The 22058-nt window shown below is 39.7% G+C and overlaps 1 protein-coding gene across 6 annotated transcripts in view; it reads left to right on the forward strand.

Annotated features, from left to right (window-relative positions):
• The window catches only part of kst (spectrin beta chain, non-erythrocytic 5 kst), a 372152-nt gene that overhangs the window by 101014 nt on the left and 249080 nt on the right, over positions 1–22058 (forward strand). For all 6 annotated transcript variants that reach the window (XM_083122546.1, XM_083122542.1, XM_083122545.1 and 3 more), the window contains exons 2-3: positions 3161–3321; positions 16322–16489. In XM_083122546.1, coding sequence (XP_082978672.1) covers positions 3202–3321; positions 16322–16489 — 288 coding nt within the window. In that variant the 5' untranslated portion in view covers positions 3161–3201. The remainder of the gene's footprint in view (positions 1–3160; positions 3322–16321; positions 16490–22058) is intronic.

The raw sequence follows: 22058 nt of genomic DNA on the forward strand, positions 1-22058 counted from the left end.
CTAAAATGTCATTTTTGATTTGTAAATCGAATGCGCGAAGGAAAGCAAAATATTTTCACTGAAATCTTTGGTAATAGATCAAAATTAATAATTACTTTACAGTATAATGTTTCCCGTACATCAAACTAAGAATACGTAGATAAAAATCTAATTTGAGCCTCTCTTCCTGACCCATCTCTTTAATTTGTGGTTTTAAAGTAAAATTTGTAAAAAAATATCATCTGAAATACTCCTATTAAGGAAATTTCCAAATCTTGACCAACAATTTTGTGGTGCAAAGCCTTTTCCGTAAAGAAGTCGGTTAACTACTGCATGAAACATTAAAGTGTATTTTACGCAACTTCCAAGTCAAAATATAAAGTAAATCAGCACTTAATTGTGTGTTCCCCTCTTCTTATTTTTATTGGTTTTAACCATCAAGCACGCTGATACACAAGTTCCATGAATCTTATTCCCTTATGAAAAAAATTGAATATATGTATGTATATTTGAAAATTTAAAGTAACTTAATAACTTCGTATGCTATTTTATAATTTTGGAGTCAGTCTTAAAGATTTTTAAGGTCGTCAGCACTAATGACGTGACAGTTTTACAATTAATACGTATTTAGAAGTTAATTTGGGAATAGTTATAGTTTTTAGAGATATTTTTATCGTTACTGTTTCTTCTGTCATGGATGCAATGCCACACAGCACTGTTCCTCACGAATCACATGACGAGAGATTTTCCGTTGCACCGGGACCGAAGAAGCTTCCCGCATCGCTTCTTTCCGTCCTCTCTTACAACGCTACAGCACCGCTGCTCACTCTGCAGTCTACACTTACGCACAAACGAGAACGCTCTTCCATAAACAACGGATTGGCCAAGCCTGCATTAAATAGTATTGTTGTGACGATTCACTTCTATCTGAATGTGGAGAAAGAAATGTCTAATGTTTGCCTCCTACGTAATGTAAAATTCGATCATTGTTGGTAATGGGCCATTCCAGCGTTACGTGTGACATTTATACACAATATTTAAGTTTCTAGAATATTTGGATAAAATATTCATAATGAATTGATTTCATAGAATTATGAAGTACTTTATGGTGTCTGCTTGAGCATGGTAGTCAGACGCGTTACCGGTTCAAATCCGGGAACTTTTCTAATGGTGGAAGCGGCCCCGGCGCACACCCAGCGTCGAATAACATGGGTACCTGGGGGAAACCCTGGGGGGTAAAGGCGGTCAGGGGCGTGATGCTGATCACATCACCCCCACTCACGACCGGATCAAGAAAGTGTGGGGCGTTACCCCCACACCCCCTATACGCCTTCATGGCGTGGTGCTATGCGCAGGGGAACATTTTACCTTTTTTTTTTATGGTGTCTGCTAACAAATGAAAAATAACTTGGTTATGATGGCATACGCTGAATGCATGAAAAGCATTAACAAAAGTGCGTTACGTGTGTGACACTTTAAAAATTTAGCAAATTCTGACTTCATTTGTCTGTGAAGCATATAGGCTGCAGATGCTAGTAACTTTTATTGGTGAAATGTTCAAATTATATGTATTCACAAACATCTAAACCTTAATGCAAGTAATAAGTAATAATTTCCATATTAATTCATTTTGTTATTTACTTTTCGTGGAATGCCCCTAATATATCAGAAGTTCGAAGTAAAGTCTATTATGTTTTATGCACATACTTATATTGACGATGAGAAAAGGAGGCCGTATGAATTGCCGGAGGTCTGTCTGTGATTGTCAAACAGGAATTCCTGGAGAACCTATCGTTCCGAACTTCCAGTACGTGTATGCTGGAAGCTACTCGTGATATCCCAGCTGTGATTGCTGATCGACAGGTGATATCTTCGGAAATTAGCGCGTGCTGGAATAATCACGCCGTCTTGGAAAACTTTCCAATGGATTTGATTGCAAATACTACCTGGTCGTGAAATGCTGTCTTGTTACGTGTTCGGTTTGTTCCTATCTGCAACCAGGTACGTACAAGAACACCGCACTCTCCCTCTTTGCACTTGCACCGAAGTAAAAAGATTTTCCATTGTAGTATTTTGAAAGAAGCAAATACGAATGCATGATGTGACCGTGAAGGATCAAAATGCAGTTGAAAACATTTTAACTTAAGAAAAAAAAATATTAAAAAATACCTAACGATGTTTTCTCCCCCCCCCCCCCCTCACAAAAAATAAGATAACTTTCATGTACTTTCGAGAACTGCTTTATAAGAAAACAATATACATGTCGTTCAAAATGTCCTGAGTAACAATTCGAATAGATTTCCACATTTTTGCCTATTTTGACATTTTTTAAAACTTCGTGTGGATTGCGTTTTTAGAGCTTACAGAATTTAAGAACAGGAGTGGTAGGACATTATACGAGCTACAATTTGTACAGGAAAAACTTTGAAATGTTTTTCACGCGAAATCTGTCCGCTTTTTAACATGACAGACTTTAAATCTACCGTAATGAAACTTTGGAAATACCCTGAAGGTGGTTGATGTTCTACAGGGATATCGTCGGAAATATTCTCTCTCTCTCTCTCTCATCGAACCCGGGTCTCTCGCGTGTCAGGCTGGTGCCCTACCAATTGAACGTGCTGTATTTTGAAGCCTGTCGGGAGCAAAGAATGAGAACACATTTCAGTTGTTTTCTTGGCTTTGTGCTTTATCACCAATATTGTTTCACAAAAAGTAAGCTTTTGTCTTTGATTTTGGTTCATGTTCTCGTAGTAAACTTTCAGAAAATGTAGATATATTTTCTTGGTACTCACCTTTAATCCTTGAAACTAGAACATTAGTTGGTTAAGATGCGCCATATTAGATTTATGCTTGTTATTTCTTCATGTTGGCTTCTTTGTATCCGAAATTCTCCAAACAAATAAACAAATAAATATAGTATAAGTGACAAAGATGATGATAATGATTAGTATATATTAGTAAATTAAAGCATTACAGCGTTGAAAATATCCGTCTTAAGTTGCGAATTTAGGAGCTCTGCGAAGAAGACATGCTGATTTTTATTGGTTTGTCTAAGTTATTGATTATAGTGCTACTTATAAGTTGGTATATATTTTATTGTTTTAAAATTTATTGTGCAACTTATTCGTTAGCGTATATCATTAATAATATACTAACATTTTGATTTCGTTCTTTTTTTCAGCCCAGTATGAACGAGGCCTCAGTCATCCGGAACCTGGCAACATGACACAGCGCGAAGACGCCCTGAAGTTTGAGACAGGGCGCATAAAAGCCCTTCAGGAGGAGCGGCTCCACATCCAGAAAAAGACATTCACAAAATGGATGAACTCCTTCCTGCAGAAGGTAAAGTTTGTTAATATATAGGCTACAGTATAGACACGTGTGCAGTAGTTTAGACATACAGTATGTATGTAAACGACAGGCGACACGTGTCGCTTGAGGATTTCATCAAGCGAACGCATGTTGTGGAACGTCGCTGCTGATTGACTCGTTCCAAGGCTGCATGTTCATCCTCGTACTTGCAATTAATTGAAATGTAGAAAAATGATTTTAAATAACCATATACAGACACAACCAAAGAGCAGTTTTGTGGGTTTTTGTACCATCACCCTCATCGTCCAGATTAATCTACAGATATTTCAAAACAGCAGAATTACAGTATAATAGAACAAGCAACCGCATTCTGCAACTGCCATAACTTACTTTTCTTCCCATGCTCCCAAATTTCGAAGAGTTTGTTATTCATATACCAGTGTGAGGCGTCGTTTCTTGTTAATGAATTATACATTGCTTCTGCACTCGATGCTTTTCTTCGCAATGTTGTCCCTTGTGAGTCACAATGAGTTGTCAAACTGTAGAAGTTAATCGTACTTTATTAACTCCATGCCAACACAACCGTTTCATCAAATAATGAAATATCTGATTTTTCTCTTTCTTCCTGTATTTCACACTATGGCCACAAACTACGATCGAAATCACAACCACTCACGGACTACCAGGCAAAATTTGCATCTATCATTGGCCTTCCACGCCTATGGTAACCAAAGAGTATGATGTCACTTCACTAGAGCGGCTGATACAATTTCCTGCCCTATGCGGATTGAACCTCGCCCAGCAGGCGTAAATAGGCAAAGGAGCCAAAGCCCATAAGAGCACGTGTAAATTGAGGCGGAAATCCTCGCCAATAACAAACAAAATTACTTAATTGTGGTGAACGTGAGAATTGTATTTGCCATGTTTCATCTTATCTAAATAAAATTTCAAATATTAAATTGTGTAACGCTTCTCTTGTTTTTGTCTGCAGAGAACAAGGTGGAAATGTTGGAAGCTAAACTGGGCACGCAAAAACAAGAGCAGCTCGTCACAAATATTTCTTATGGCTTTGCACTATTGGCTTGGCACTATTTAAATAGAAACTTGATTCGAGTTGCTTTCTTTCCATAAACATCAATGACGAACAGTTCTTTGTCTTTTTGTGCTTTTTCACGATGCACAGACCACTTAATCTGCTGTCTTTAATGGCACCTCTCATCCATGTTTTCACGCTACAATTTCAATTTATTGCACGTCGTGGTAAGCTACATGTTTCGATGACTGAGATTCAAAGTTCGAATTATTAAGATGCACCACCGCTTTGATCTAGTGTTTACATACAAGATATTCGGATGGTGTAGTGAACATAGATCTGTGTGACCAAAGATTAATTATCCCATTTCCATCACGATGCTGTTTGTTCTTACGTCTTCCATGATCTGTTTGAACAGGCCGTGAGAGATGTGACGCAACAGTAACCTCTTCTCCTATCAGCGCATCCATAAGCCATCACGGAAATACGTGATGCGAAGAAAGCAGGCTGACCTGTTTTTATGCCGGGGCATGTGAGGTGCATTATATCATTTCGATCACGCTGTATAAACACTAATATTGCCGCGTAACAGTAAAGCTTTGTTTTCGATAGCGTCTCTAAGAAATGTATACTTTTGCAACTTTCATTATTTTTCATTAAACCCTCTTTTTTTATATCAGCAAACCACTTAATTATTGTTATCATAATACTGCAATCCCTCTCCTTACGTTCCATTATGACAGCTGCAAAGTAGGTTATTTATTGGATGCAATTGCATTCACTTATATCTTGGAGAAAATCCGTGTCGGTTAGATATAGATGTCGTTGTGATCCCAAGATTATTATCAGGGTTGTTTTAACGTTGAATCTTGGCGTACTTTCTTCATCAGCAGTTCGTTATCAGCCTTTAAACAAAAGAAAAGAAAGAATTCCAAGGATTTTGCACGTAATTGGGTTACTAGCGGATCAAGATAGCATTTACGACAGTCTTGTTATTAATGCTTGTCTACTGTCTCAGTTATTTAAAGTCCGTTTTTATTTTTTCAGAGCAAGAAACTCTTGATTTCCCGAAGAGAATGGCATCAGTGCGGCAACTTTTCAAAGTGCCAGACATGTAAAATTTAATTCTCCGTAGATTGGCGTTTCTAGCCTGACAAGTGGTTTTGTGCAATAAGATGAAGTGCTGATTTCAAAAATAGTTTTCCAATTTCAATCTCTCCTTCAAAATTTCTTGTTTCGTATCTCGGCTTGGGCATGATTATTTTTGTGACTGCCCCTTCTTCAATTGCATCTAATCATCACTGATCCTCCTCGTCGCGATTAGCCAAAAGGGGCAGGAGAGCGACGCTAAATAACAAGAATACAAACACACATACACATCTGACAATTGCATACTGATCTTAACAGGATAGGGGCAATTGAAAGTCATATGTTTCTGCGGTAGTAATATTGCTGGCTTAGGAATGTTGGTTCAGTTCATCCTGTGGCTGCCGTTTTACAAGACGGTCCCCTAATCAAGATACGTAATCATTTCTCTGTTCTCTCACATCTGATATGAAAATATAAAGAGAGCAAAAATTGCAATAACGCTTCAACTTTAGCAAATTATAATCATTCCAAAGATAGTGTATCGTTGCTTTGACCTGTGCCGCTGAAATACTTGGTATCTTATTTGTGAACGATCCAAGTTTAAGTAGCCGAAGTAACCGTTTTGAAAAATTGCTACCGAATGTACCATCATCGCAATTCCAACGAGGTCCCCTTCTGATATTACTTCCCTTATATAAACCTCTATGTGAACGAAGAAGCTGCGCACTATCCGGATGTGCGCTATAATGTTAGGTTAATTCCAATTTGTCTTTGTACACGATGTATTTGTAGATAACGTGTTGAACTTGGGTCAAAAGAATAGACTCATCTGTAAAGTTTCTCTTCACTTTTCCTGCCACTTTTTTTCACATAACACATAGTGTGTATACAGTAAACAAAAAGTCTGCACCAGCGTGATGTAGGTGGTTAGGGAAGAAGTTCAAGGACCGATTTTAAGTCTCGGGTAGCCATTTCAGCCGTTTCCCTCATGTGTTACCTTCCGTCTGAGGTCCTTTAAATAAATTTCCGTATCCTTGCCTGTGCTGTTTGGAATCGTGTCGTACAGGCCTTTCATGCATTCAATGCATTTTGTAGCAAGCAGTACGTTTCTAGCTGGTATCAAAGCTAACCTTTTTTTCTTTTCTGATCACTCCCCACATTGTTCTCTTTTCACCGACTCTTACCAGTGCTTTGTCTGACAATTTCACACACTCCAACCTTTGCCATAGCTACATTTCTACAGCTTCCAGTCAGTTTTCTCACTTTTTCGTAGCGCCCAGGTTTCTGCGCCATATTTTGATTCACTGTGACGTATTCAGTTAAGTGTGTCTGTTTTTGATAGACAGGTATTATTTGTTGTTTAACACTAGAACGACGAAGAATCTGATACCCCCTAGAACAGAGGAAAGGGGTCATTTTGACCCCTCATAAGAAATGCATTTAAAAATTCTAATTATTTTAGAATGGGAACTTATTTTTAATTTATATTATTTTCTTTCCAATATGTATTATATTCAGTGTTTAGGTGGTTTGTGATACACTTTGATTAAAAATAAAATTTGTAACAATCAACAACAGAGCGTTCTAGAATACTAACATTTCACCACCAGAAAATGTAACTTGACGCGACATGTTCGGAGACGTCCTTCACGGTCCAAGAACACTACTTACTTGACGACATGTAAACTGTGACAAATTGAAACATGCTCAAGACAGGATGACACAGGAACCGCAACCTAACGCTGATATGGCAGTGCAGCACGCATAAATGAAACTTTACAAGGGTCAAATTGACCCCTCCCGCTATTCTAGGGGTATAACATGAAGTTTCAAAGAAACAAATTATATTGACTATATAAGGACAAAGAATTATGAAAAGTCACAAAATTTCGAGAAGAAAAGCCAGATAGTTGTTAAAGTAACGATTAAAGTCCTTTTGACCTCTCTCGCCGTTCTAGTGTTAATGTAATTGCAAAAATAAAACTGACAACTCATATTTGTAGACTAGAAAGGGATTGTGGTTTGTGAATTGATTTATTTTTTTGTTATTTATGAATCGAGACTGGCGTTTACAATTCGATACAAGACATTTTTTCTCATCAGGAACATGTAAAAATCGCCGAGCCTATATACTTTTAAAGCTGCCCGCCACTAGTTGCATATCTAGCACAACCTAGCAGTTTATTTTGAAAGTTTCAACCACGGAGTCGCATCGTTAAGTTTACAGCGTTCACTATAATCTTGCCAATCTTCTCAGGTCTAGGCGTTGGAGCACGCACATTCCGCTCTTTTTCAGCTAATAGCCCTTGCACTGCGAAACTGTCAGGCACATTGGTGATGCATGATGGTGGAAACTGGACTGACCACTTAGCGTTGCAGGTGTGGGATGTTATAGCTAGCTCGGGAATGAACTTGTGGAATCAGTGACAGAAAAGTTTAAAGATACACTCCTACTCAGACCACAATAATCTTGCATGTGAATATGGACATCGTATTTTCGTTAGTAAAATTTTAGGTTGTATTTTTGTTAGTAAAATTTTAGGAACAATCTAAGATCATGAGCAGAAATTGAGGTAACCAGACTGTTAACACCAACCAAATTTTAAGTAAATGATCTCATTCACAATCACGGTTAATGTATTGGTCATTTATAGGAGGCATGAACACGATATCAATATTGTGCAGTTTCACTTGCAGTCATATTTGTTATTTTCTTGTCTTGTTATGTAGTCTAGACCAGGTGCGTACTGGCCGCTTCACCCAGGATTAATTTTGAGGGGGCTTTTGAGCTCGGTATGAGTAACAAATCATCAGAATGCTTTAATGAATACTGTGTGCTACATAACAGCTTTCGACTACGCATGAATGAATTTGATTATTTTACATAGCTTTTCTGCCACTTTTGGTTAATCGCAGCCATGAGGATGGATGACGATATGATGAAATTGAAGACTACAATTGGTAAACGCTGTAAGTGCCACAATAATTCAAACACCGTTTTACACGTTAAACTGTGAAATGTGCCATGCTATATAATGTAGTAAACGTGAAATGTGGCTGGTAGCCCTCTAAGTAGTTCAAAGGGCGTGTAAAGAGGGCAATAGTGTGAACGTTCTTACGGGCTGGTGTGCTGAACGATGCAATTTCCCAACACTCAATTTATGAAGGAACTCCTATGGCCAGGCCTGGATTTGAACCCGGACCCTGGTGCCGTAGCGCGCTGTGCTAACCACTCGTCCACTGAGTTCGGCTTTCGAGTAAGAAACTATAACGAACTCAATTAGTGTTAAGATCTCGTTGATTTCAATCGTATGGTCCTTTCTCCTTAAACTTTCCTACAAGATTCTGAAAGATTGTTCGAAAGGTTAAAAAAGTTTTCCCTTTCGTTCCCTTATCTTGTTATCCAACCTTTTCTCATCTCATCCCATCCCATCACATTCCATGTTGTCTCTTCTCATCTCATACCATCTCTTCCAATAACTTAAGTTGATGAGCATACGTAGGCATTTATTGATTCTGCATTGAATTTGTGTTGGGCCTCTGGTTCTAGACCGTGCTTTGAAATATAATGTAAAACACACCCGACATGGGGAATATTATTTTTTCTGCTCCATCTTGGAACTCTTTGGCCGGTGTGTGACTCAATTGCAATAACCTACCATTCCTGCATATATATCTCTCTCTTGTAGGAACTTGAGCTGAAAGATGCTAAATTTGCGGCATTGAAGAATAACCTTCCCAAACGGTTAGAGGGGACTTTCAAAACCCTCACAGTTGTAGTGCGAGATGATTTTCGTCACTTCTAATAGTCTTGGATTTTCGTAACAGCTCTTGCTGTTCTGCACTTGCAGCTTGGGAGCGAGTCATAACTCTTGAAACATCCAATCAGCAAGTGACCCGCGCTAATGTCACCTGAACCCACCACCTATCACTAACCTTCTTGTTAATGTTCTACGCTATTGGTAGGCTCGATAGTTAGACCTGTTTGGCCAGCTGGAGATGTTCCGAAAATAATCCAACGATACCACTTCTACCATTATGGTTGGTTCTCTCCCAATAGACATTTGCGCTGCTAAGTAGGTAGGTCAAAGACACCTGTAAAAAGGGCACAATTGGCAATTTGTACAGGTGCGAAGCTAATTTTAAAAACCTCCACGGACACGTACTCTTTCCCTATAAGGATTCAAGTTTCGCCCAAACACAGCCTCTTCAATGGAGGAGTGTGAATGCATGAATGGTCAAGAATCATCTCTTGGCGATTGTTACGTGAAGAGGGAGGGGAGGGAAGTCTCCGTTTCGCAGCAGTGTTGCCAGACTTTTGAGGGAGTGGATTCTCTTCAGCAGATTTTAAAAATCCCTCTCTAACTACTAACTAAGAAAACCCACCAGTGAGCCTCCGAACGAATGCTTTATCATTGGAAGCGTGAGATTCACTTTTAATTCATTTTCACAAGATTAAAATCGCAATTGAATTCAAACAATACTCTGTAGTTTTCAAGTAGTTTATTTACATTGATTGTTTGTAGAAAGAAATGCAAGAGAAGAAGTTAGTTTCTTTTTAGATAGATTTAGTTTATTGTACTTATATTTTCTGCCAATTTGAGCTAAACGTGAAGATGAGAATGAATGGTGATAAGATGAAAAGATGAAAGGACGATCACAAACATATACGGACGACACAACACATGTCCTACAGAGGATTATACCTGCTACAGGTCCAGACACCAGAGCCTCGTTAGTCTGCAAAAATGCAGTCCAGGGTGTACTACATAGAAGGGACGTTGACATTTGGGTGTACTACGTGGAAGGGCCACCCCTTACACCCTAAGGAGTTTTGTGCATTGTAATGTGGAACAACATTTTGCGATCCCCCCCCCCTCCTCTCTTTTTCGCTCTCTCTCTGTGTGTGTTTGTGTGTAGATACAAGGTGAGTCAAAAGTCTGTCCCTAGTCTTCCGAAGAAGGGACACTTTTTGATTATCACAATAGTCATGGTTGTCATTTTGGATTCAAGTCCCATCATTTTAAATATGAATGGGGTTATGTGATACATGTTTTAACAGCAGTTTGTTCCAGGAAGACGGCAGGGTATTATTATTATTATTATTATTTACCTAGATTATTTGTTTGAAAGATATTGACGTCTGAAGATGAATACGAGAGTCAGAAACAAATGAGTGGGGAGGCTGAGAGTGGATAATTTCTGGAAGGCATTCATATTTAGGATATTTTGAGTTTTTTTTTTTTTTTTTTTTTTTGAGTTTTTGTTTTAAGTCCACTTTATGCACAGTAAGGCTAATCGGGACTGGACCTACAGTTTAAAGTGGGATCCGAACCACTTGTGCCTCCACCGGGTATCGAACCCGGGACCCCTTGATTACAAGGCAATGACGCTACCACTGCGCCATGGGGGAGGCCCTATATATTTAGGATATACCGAAACACTATAGAAAATGTATATTTGATCTTAATTGGGATTAATTTATCTAGATTTTCTTGTTTACTGGTGGGGGGGTGCCGACTAGCCGAAGGGGGTGGGGCGGCGTTGCTGATAAGGACGGCATCACCCGAAAAAAAAAAAAAAAAAAAAAGAACGCTGTGAAACTGTTATTTGTGAGAGGAATTTCTTAAATTTTGAAAGTGAGGGAAATCGAAACAGCGGCATGTGCCAACACTGGTCTCCAAGAGTGGTCCAGACGAGCAAATCTTGTTCCCTGCTCCTCCGGTCGGGGTGTAGCCCTCGTCGGCTCTCTGAATGCCTGCCACGTGACCAACCAGTTTCCTCTCTCGATACAAGCGGGGAACGAGAGAGGAGTTGTTTTGTTCGCAGTTTGAATCACGCTCCCCTTTTCGCGGATCTCCGCGGAAGGGGTGGGGCAAAAAGATGCGAACAACAATAGCGAATGTGCGCGTTGCCAAAGTCATTGACTCGCTCTCCCGTCCGTATTTTTCACGTCAGACTTCCACCTTCGTTCCCGGATGGATGCGTCCGTCTCCCCTCACGCACCTCTGCATTGAGTGGTAGTCAGTCTGCTCTCAATGAACAATTATCACCGAACTGGTCTTTTTGAACTTTCTTTCTGTCTATCTGGCATTCTTAAACCCGAATATTAATTGCCACAGCAACGTAACAGCGTTTTCACACTTTTTGATTGTGAGGAACCTGGCAAAATCCTGAAGCAATAACATCCTTCTTCGACCACTTTCGTTCAGACCAGTGTTGTTCCCAGCAGGGACTCTCCCAGGAACGTGGAATTTTGGAACAGAAAATTACAAGAAAGAGGAGAAATATCCAAAAATATGCAAGAGGGAAATTAGACGTCACGCATTAATGCGCTATTCTAATGCTTAGATTTCTGACTCACGCTTCTAGTGGAGCGTGAGGCCCAGATTTAAAGTATTTCGTTTCAATCTGAACTCGGCTGGTTAATTAAAATAAAAAGTATAAGAAATTTCAAGTTATAAGTTTAATTAATAGTGAAATCTCACGGTAAATCAAATTTCGTAAATTTACTAGAAAAGGAAATAAATCAAGCGCATCTTGTAGTATAATATTTATTCACTCCTAATTAACATATCAATATTATGGTGACACGCACGCATAAAAGTGTTCACTAAGGCATAATGCCTTCACGCCCTTAAAATTAATCGTGCACCTTCCTAGATCTTATCTCAATTATTATTATTTTATTTTTCTTTATTGTTTGTGAAAGAGGGAATTTTAAGATCGAAAAGGTATTTTTTTTTTTAAACTACAGGTAAATTTTTTTCTGGGTCAGGAACATCATTGGTTCAGACTCCCAGAGGTATACCAGTATTTTCGAATAGACTCCTATATGCTTACTTCACACATCCCTCCTTGCGGCTTCCGGGACCCGAATAGCCCAGTCGACTTCTCCGGCGTCAATTTGGACCGGAACCGGGTGAACGTGAAAAGGGCAATTCACACAATGTTCGACCTCCCATCCGGACCCAAACCTGACCGGCCACATCGGATAGTGTGAAAAAGTTCTCAGGCTGTCTTTCATTTCTCCCTACACTAGGCAACAATTCACTCTTTGCCATCCTTATCAATTTTTTTCAGGTCTATCACAATATTGTCGTTCCATGTTCGTGATTCATTGATTGATTTGCTTTATTTTACTTCGCTTTTTGTGCCACTTTTGGCTAATTTGCGAATATGAGGATGAGTGATGACATGATGAAATTGATGAATGGATAATCTCAAACATCCATGCCCTGGCCGGGATTCGAATCCAGGACCCCTGGCGTCATAGCGCGATGTGCTAACCACTCTGCCACAGGGGCCGGCGTTCCATATTCGTCTTGAAATTCATGTAGGTCTCTTTCCACCAGGTTTCTCAGCAAGTATATAAAACTGTTCTTTGGTTTGTGTGAATAATATGATGATGTAATGCAGATCAAGAGAAGGGTTGTGGTTGAGTGCAAGACAAGGCACAAGCCTTAATCTCCACCGCGTTAAAGAAGAGTTAAGTAAATAAGTAAATTTATTGTTATTATATCCTTGGGAAGATTCTTTGAGTCAATATCCGGCACAGTTGTGTCCGAGGACGTTTCATTATTGTTCTGAAGGGTGTTCGGTTCGATTTCCGATGGAGGAACTTTTACAATGGTTTGGATGCCACTTTAAATTCTAGGTCTAATCCCAATAATCCACCCCACCCATGCGCCTCCTAAATCGTGCATTTTGTTTCGATAATTTTATTGTCAATTTACAGTGCAACTGATGTCACAATGCTCCTGAAAGTTTTATGCACAAAGCTCGGAATTGTAGTCTCTAAAAAGGTTTGAAAATTTCAAAAATGTCCAAAATATGAAAGTATACGTTTGCATTGTTTTTACTTGGATACCCCAGACCCCCTATTTTTAAGGAAAAAAGAAATTGTGGTAGATTATGAGAGTGCTCGACTTCTTGTGTATAGAGCTCCTAATCACAAATAACATTTATCCTACATGGGCAAACAACCCATTGCGTTCAATCAATGCACTGAACTGGCGGGAGGGATGAAGGGGTCACTGTCTCAGTGCAAGGCATTGGAAAGAAAACAGAACATTTGCACACATACTAAATTTTGAGAAATGAAATGAATAATTTGAAAAGTGTTTGGTTTAAATATACCACAGTTAACTTTATTCTACTTTCATGACATTTCAATAAAATGAACTCAATTCTCCTGTGTAATGTTTTATACATGGAAAAATTTATTGTAAAAGTTGATCGGCACAGGTGAAACTATGTGGCTTGCCCACATAGGAAGTGACTGATATCTAAAATGCTACCACACTTCAAAATTATAAGCTTTGTTCGTTCAATATTTTATCCAAATATTTCAGACCCTTTTGATTTTTTGTTTCTTGGATATATGTTCGCATTATTTCTGTTAAAAGTCAGTTTCTAACATGATTTGAGAAAAATATCCTGAAAGAAAACACCACTGTGACTGGTATCATCACATTAATTATTTTAAGTACTATAAGCTTGGCAAAGCCTTTATTTTACAAGTTTTCTCAAACTGTTGACAATTCTGGAACCTCTCAATTATTTAAAACAATAATTTACATTTTCTGAAGAAAAAAAAACATTTTGAGTGGGTTTTTTGATGGGGTTTTTCAAGGTGGGTTTTTCTGAAGAAAAAAAAACCCGCGTGGGGAAAACTGGGCTGGGCCCGGCCGGGCCAACCCTGGCCATGGGTGTTCTTTGTGAGTGTCCCTTCACCAATCATCATATCATCACTCATCCTCATCTTTGCGATTAGCCAAAAGTGACAATAACGAAAAAATATATACCCAATCAAACAAACAATAGTTTTCGAAGTTTCAAAATGCTTTCTTCATCAACCCCTCCCCAATTCACAACACGCAAAGACACATATATAACACAAATATGAAATAATATTTGTTAATTTGGTAATTATAATTATGAAATATCAAGCTTTTAACTTAAGGCTAGTCTCATGAGCTATCCAAATATTATTCATTATCAAAAACACTTTCAGCCGATGCATTTGTGCCTGCAAGAATCAACAACCCACACAGTGGTTCACCCTGATTCCAAACAGAATGTTTCTTTCTTGAAAATGTGTAAAAGTTTCCATGTATCTTCTATAAAGTATAACTTTGTTTTTGGTACAATTTGATTCATTAATTTTATCAGTATTTCAGGGTATACTTTTAAATTGCCCCAGTCAATGTATTACAGATACACTTCTGGCTGCGTCGGTACACACTTTAGTCTCTATCAGTAACACATTTTGCAGGACATTTCCTGGAGCACTGTTGAAGGGAAGGACCTACTTGACTTTTTGGAGTTGCATCGCAGACCGAAGGATATGACCCATGCGAAATTCAGGGCTCGTGGCCACCCACCTTAAAGCTTTTGAAAAAGAAGAGTATTGTCTGGTGAAGTCTGCCGTTTCTTTCTCACTGATCACAGGTGTTTCGTCCGGCGCATGTGTCTGCTCTCTTTTTCTTGCTTGCTTGCAGAACCTGTCTCCTCTGAGGAGTTCATTCTCTTTTTCCTCCTCCCCTTGCCATGAACTAATAACAGTCGGTAATTTAATGTTTAGATAACGCTAATGAGAATACCTTTGGGTCAACTGATCCCCTCAGATGGTCATTCCCTACGAGGTGGAACTATGTTGCAATAGTACTGGTTTGGTTGCTTATTGCATACCAATGTACCGAGACGAAATTTGGCTAGGCCTCGTCCCATCTCGTTCTCGCATAGATCTCGATATTGTTTCGAACATTTTGGTGTAAAAATACTAATTAAAATCGATAGCTAGACTGGAATGTGTGAATAAGTCGCATAGCAAAAGGAATTTAGTTTATATGAAATTTTCGTATACTTTACAGTCTAGCTTGCTACAATCTCAAACGAGAGAAGTTATCGTAACATTTACAATATTGTACCGTTAAATTTAAACAGAATGCTTGTTAATTTTGCAAAGACGGAACGCAACCGTTTTTCTCGTCAGTGCAGGTACATTCGTGTCATCACCTCTATGGACTGCGGCCGTAATGAGAAGTAAACACGGCGTTAGTGACCACTCGAACTATTACAACACACTCATACATGTTTTCCTTGTACGTACAGTCACTGCCAATAAAAATTGAGCACCTAGATCCTGAAATACTCGCTACTCTTTAAAGCATGATGTGTGTTGTCTAACTCTGCGGCGGGGACAGAACTTTCCATTGAAAATTTACTATTCAAATTCAAAATTACATCGCCGTAGAGTTAGGCAACACACATAACGTCTTACAGGGAAGTTAGTATTTCAGGATCTACTGTCGGGAGTTTGGACTCCAATTAAAAATTAACCAGTAGACCTACACAAAATCGAGTTCCATCAAAATTTAGCTTATTCAATTCGGCTTTAATCTATGATAACCCCAAAAAAATCGTATATTCCTTCAATTTTTATCGTCGTGAGAAGTGCCCGTTTTTTGGTGTTTTCCAAACGACAGCTCTCTTTGAAATTCTATAAATAAAAAACATGTGGTCCGATCGTAATGAAATTTAAAGACAGTGCAGGTAGAAAGGTTTTTAATACAATTCTTAATTTTCATATTTTTAAAATTGGATAAGTGAAGGTTCTTATCAATTGTGTGAAACAACTTTTCTTAATATTGGATAGTCCTACAAATACGATCTTGGGATTGGTTTGAAGCTCTTTGCAGCTGCGAAACCGATTTTATATAGACTTTTATTCAACGGAATAAATATATTCGTTGAATGTTGCAACACCACTCGTACTGTCAGTACAGCGATGTCCGTTGAACCGTGGAAACTACGGCTGTCACCAGCCTTCTAATAGTCTTGGGTAGGAACATATAACAGTATGACTTTGTGTGTGGACTTATTTTTTCATTCTGTGTTTTGTAGGCTCGTATGGAGGTGGAGGACCTGTTCACGGACCTAGCAGATGGAAAGAAATTGCTCAAACTCCTGGAGATCATCTCCGGGGAAAAGCTTGGCAAACCCAACAACGGCAAAATGCGAGTCCACAAGATAGAGAACGTCAACAAGTCGCTCGCATTCCTTCACACCAAGGTAGGTGATCGCAATTTTTGACTCTTGCGGGTACTTCTTGTTTTTTGAAGGCATACTGTACGTGGCATGTATTTAATTATTGATCGATACTACGCTGTACCAAGCCTGTGGCAGCACTGGAAACGATAGTCACTTGAGGAGTTGGATCTTGTTGTCGATTGGTGGTATCTAGTGCCATAAACATTGGCTTTGTGGAACAGTCTGCAAGGGGAGTTGAAGCCTCCGTTCAATTTTACTGATATCCAGGACAGTCTAGCCTGCATTAGGGTACAACATAAACCAATGCTTGGATCCGAGAGAGAGAAGAGAGGCTAATTTGGATTCGTATGGATTAATCCCCCCTCCTCTTGGCTTTATCCTGATCTAGCCAACCACTGTCCTTCTAACCTTTTCAGCCCCTTTCTTATCGTCTTTGTAGCTCCGACAAACGGGGCAGCATGGTCTCAAGAGGCTAACTACACAATAACTTGTGGTAGGGCCTGTTCCATAGCAAGCTCTTTGTGCGAGACGTATGAAGGCTATAGCATACTTTTTGATTTATTTCTGATAAACTTCAACAATACATTTGCGACTGTAACTGTGTTGTCAAGGAGTGGGAGATAAATTCACTTCTGGCCTTTTTTTTGCCTTCGATATATTGTCTCAAGACAATATTTGCCAATAACCGCATTGTACATCACCACGCTGCTGAAACGCGGCGTCAAACTTTTTAAAAAATTACGTTGCATTATAGAAGCAAACTTTCCCAGCACATGTTAACATAACTTTACAGCTTTTACAGCATGAAAATAGCACAAATCAGCTATCTATCTATAAAGAGCATTTGCAGTACAGATATATTCGTATTTCACTATAATTCGTATTAGCATATAGAGGTACTGTAAACTGAAGATTTTTCTGCACTTTCCACACGTAGAATTGGGCGGCATTACATAACCAGCCACCTTTTCACACATGACTTTTACAACAATGCAACGATCAATGCGATTGCAATTCATTGTTTTCAACAGACGGTGCATTTCAAAGTTTCCGGTTGTATCTTTCACTTTGTTGGCCAAAAGCTGTCAGTTTTTGAGGCAAATGATGAAAATCAGCGCAAGGTCATTGTTATCTAACCTACTATTTTTGTTCTCCGCAAACGTTACGTAATTTGTGATGACACAGTACAGTAAGTAGCGACAATGCAAGCAAAAAACTTTCAACATAAGTAACGTGCCAATTACTGAGGAAAGACGTGGGAACGAATAGGTCGTATTACTTTCACCAGAAGTAAAAATAAACATCGAGGTAGAATTTAGAAATGTGCCTCAAAAGGGAATTCCAGTAGTTCGATGTTAAGTACTGCAATATTGATATATATGTAAAATAACAATAAAAACAGTATAGGCATCGTCCTCGTATTGTGCAGCATTGTAGTTTCGGCATGAAGAGGGATGGGGCAGGCTTGTATGAGTCTGGCAAGAACACTATCAAGCAAAGATCTTGTAAATGAACACTAAATCAACAGATGGCGCTTGGGGTCTATAATGAACAAGCAATTGAACATCCCTGAAAATAGAAAACATTTTGATACATACTAGCATTCACAGCAGTCCAGCTTAGATAGGCTAATCGGAATATGCGCCTCCAATTTAACGTGGGATCCGAAACATCGTGCGATGTGCCTCCATAAAAGAAATCAAGCCCGAGACCCCTTGCTTACAAGGCGTAGTGTTACCACTAACCAGTGGCGGCGATTGGGTTCCAAAACGGGGGGGGGGGGGGGGCAAGAACAGTTTACTTTCCCTTCGTACATAAGGTTTAGCATAGTGCAGGAGCAAAAGTGGCAACAAGTGCCCTCCCCCCTCCCTAATCGTCGCCACTGCCACTAATCCATCAGGGCCTTTCAATAAATCAATTTTTCGATAAGATTCAAACTTGTGCTGTCTAGATAACTGAATCAGCATGTTACATTTTATATTTTTTTTTTTCTGTGACGTTCTCTCCTATTTCAAGCCGATCTTCGTGGCGAAGTGGTTAACACAGCATTCTAAGACGCCAACGGTCCCGGGTTTGACACCCGGTGGAGGTTTGGATTCCACTTTAAACTGTATTTCAGTCCCGATTAGCCTATATGTGCATAAAGTGGACTTACATCAAGAACTCATCTTCGCAGAAAAAGCGAAGTAAAATATACCAAATCAATCAATGTATCTCCCATTGCAAGTCATTATTCATCCTCATCGTCCCGCTCAGTAGGCAGAGATGGAGAAGTGAAATAAAGTGACTGAAATGGAACTACAGTGGCACAGGTACATGGACATCCGCAGGATTATTTCCAGGGAGGGGAAAGGAAAGTAATTTCTTTTCCAGGGAGGCAAAGGAAGCATATTTTCCCCCATAATAGTGACGTCCCCTAAGAAAAGCTGCTTCAGTCTGAAATTATAATGTTCCTTCCATAACATAAATTACTGTGACTGAAATGAAATTACGTGTGAAATATATACCTTGTAGGTAGACATTCATTTTCGAGGGTGGGGGGCCATGCATCTCAGTAGGAGCACAGTTCATGATCAACATTTCTGAACAAAATCATAGGTTGTTGGAAAAAGCCTGTCAGCATTTAGCATTTCTCTCGATCTCACGGTTCCGCTTCTGTGTGGTCACATTTCTCCGGACGTCAGCTGCTTCAACAGGGAGTCAGTCCGTTTCCCAGCGCCCTCTGCTCGAGTCACCCACTGGGAGCAGTTAGGCAAAGTACGTGATGTTTTTAGTGGGTGAAAAATTGGTAGGCTCATGAGCGGGCGATACTCTGTCGAGAGAACTCGTTCATGTTGGCAAAAACATGGAAGATTGTAGGTCTAACTGCTGCTAACCTCTTCTTTTCTTTATGGTTTTCGTGAGTACGAATGAAGTGCCGGACGTCTCTGTTGCATTATTTTGTAGATCACTGAAAATGTCTGTATGCCGTCATGTTTCTCTTCTCACTAAATACGTTTTTATTGTGTGACCACCTGTGACCAATGTTACTGCTATTTCTTAGTTTAACCTATACAGGGGTGTAAGGGATGGACTTTTGAGACACCCAAATGTGAACCTCGCTTCTACGCAGTACATCCTGGACTGCTTTTTGCAGACTAGCGAGGCTCTGGCGTCTGGGCTAACAGCTAGTATAACCCTCTGTGGGACTGGTGTTGTGTCGTCCCTGTTTTTGATTGCCCCTTCATCTATCTCATCAGTCCATTCATCGTCACGATTATCTATAAGTGGCAGAAAGCTAACTAAAATAAATCAAACCCATCAATCACCATGTAACCTGTAAATTATTAAAAATTTATCAATAGAAAAGAATATTAATTCATAAATTGCAATGGGATGTATTTATACTGCCTTAATGGTGCCTAAAATTCTTCCACGTCGTCCCGCAAGATGTAGTAGATTTTTGACGATATTTTGACTAGTGTTGCCCACGAGACGAGACTTTGGCCTGTCTCGTCTCGTGGAGATGCTGTCTCGTCTCGAAAATATTCGTTTGTCTTATGACACATGGTCAATCTCGTCTCGTCTCGAATTTTTAAAAGCCTGTCCCGTCTCGTCCCGTGGGCAACACTAATTTTGACAAACTTTGGTCTGACATGACACACCCACCCTAATTACTCCCTATGCTTCTCGTTTCGGAGAGTGAAGTGCTGTTTCTGCAGGTTATATTTTGGCATTCCTGGAATATCTATATTCAGCGATTGGGTACCAAAACTTGAGAGGGGGAGGAGGGCGCAAGGAAAGTTTACTTTCTCTTGGTAGACAAGGCCATAGTGGGGCTGCAAGTGCCCTCTTGCTCCTCCTATTCGCCGCCACTGTCTATATTCTGTGTACAAGAAATGTCCTTTGTTCTAAATTTGTGTTCAATTGCTGTCCTCCGGCCGGAGCCGTCAGCATCACGAAACCAGAGGATCCAGATTCGAACCCTGGTTAATGCATTGATGTATCGTTATGTTTATCTATTATCCATGACATTATCCATTTGACCAGTTATTGTTGCGATTGTCCCAAGCAGTAGAAAAGCTTCTTTCTAACGATGTTTTCAAGAAGAATCTCTTGCTATGTTCTCCATAGCATTCTACAGTTGTTCACCATTAGCTATTGTAATTTCTCACTTGCACAGTGTAAAATACAAATTACAGTACGACTACAGTAGTACAGTGGCACCGGTTCGCCAACCGAAAATGAGGCTCGGTGAGGCTCGCAGTGTTGCCAACCCCTTACTCGAAAAAATCACCAAGGTTTTTATCTCGGTCTAACCTAATTTAAAGCAAAAAGCTGGCAATACTGCGAATCTCACCGAGCCTCATTTTCTTGCAGTGTTGCCAGCTCGAGCGAGGCGTAGCCTTTTATGGTGTATGTTAACGGTTTGCTCTCGTAAGGCATGAGCCTTATTTTCTCGCAGTGTTGCTAGCTCACCCCAAGAATATTTCACCATGTGATATTTTACAGGCGAAGCTAACCTACAAATGGGAGTTGGCAACACTGGCAACATCAATTGCGGTTTAGTGTTGCTAACTCACCTCAAGAATATTTTACCATGTGATATTTTACAGGCGAAGCTAACTTACAGAGTAGTGCAGTGGCACGGGTTCTGCGCCCGAAAATGAGGTATAGTGAGGTACACAGTGTTGCCAACCTCTTACTCGAAAAAATAACCAAGGTTTTTCTTTTTCGGTCTAACCTAACCTCAAACAAGGAGCTGGCAACCTTGCTTGAGGCTTTTCTCGCAGTGTTGCCAACTCACCCCAAGAATATTTCACCATGTGATATTTTACAAGCGAAGCTAACCTACAAATGGGAGTTGGCAACACTGATTAGTGGAGGTAGCCGGGTTCACCAGCATCAATTGGCGATCAGTGTTGCCAACTCACCTCAAGAATATTTCACTATGTGATATTTTACAGGCGAAGCTAACCTACGAATAAGAGTTAGCAATACTGATTAGTGTAATCAGCTTAGTTGAGCGCCATCAATTGGCGATCAGTGTTGCCAACTCACCCCAAGAATATTTCACCATATGATATTTTACAAGCAAAGATAACCTACGAATGGGAGTTGGCAACACTGACTAGTGGAGGTGCACGGGTTGAGTGCCATCAATTGCGGTTCAGTGTTGCCAACTCACCCCAAGAATATTTCACCACATATTATTTTACAGGCGAAGCTAACCTACAAATGGGAATTGGCAACTCTGGCAACATCAATTGCGATTCAATATTGCCAACTCACCTCAAAAATATTTCACCATGTGATATTTTACAGGCGAAGCTAACCTACAAATAGAAGTTGACAACACTGGTAACATCAATTGCGATTCAATGTTGCCAACTCACCTGAAGAATATTTCACCATGTGATATTTTACAGGCGAAGCTAACCTACAAATAGAAGTTGACAACACTGGTAACATCAATTGCGGTTCAATGTTGCCAACTTACCTGAAGAATATTTCATCATGTGATATTTTACAGGCGAAGCTAACCTACGAATGGGCAACACTGACTAATAGAAGTGGCCGGGGTTGCGTCCGAATCAGCAGCAGATGTCAC

The sequence above is a fragment of the Lepisma saccharinum genome, chromosome 5 (assembly GCF_977018435.1).
Source record: "Lepisma saccharinum chromosome 5, izLepSacc3.1, whole genome shotgun sequence".
NCBI lineage: Eukaryota > Metazoa > Arthropoda > Insecta > Zygentoma > Lepismatidae > Lepisma > Lepisma saccharinum.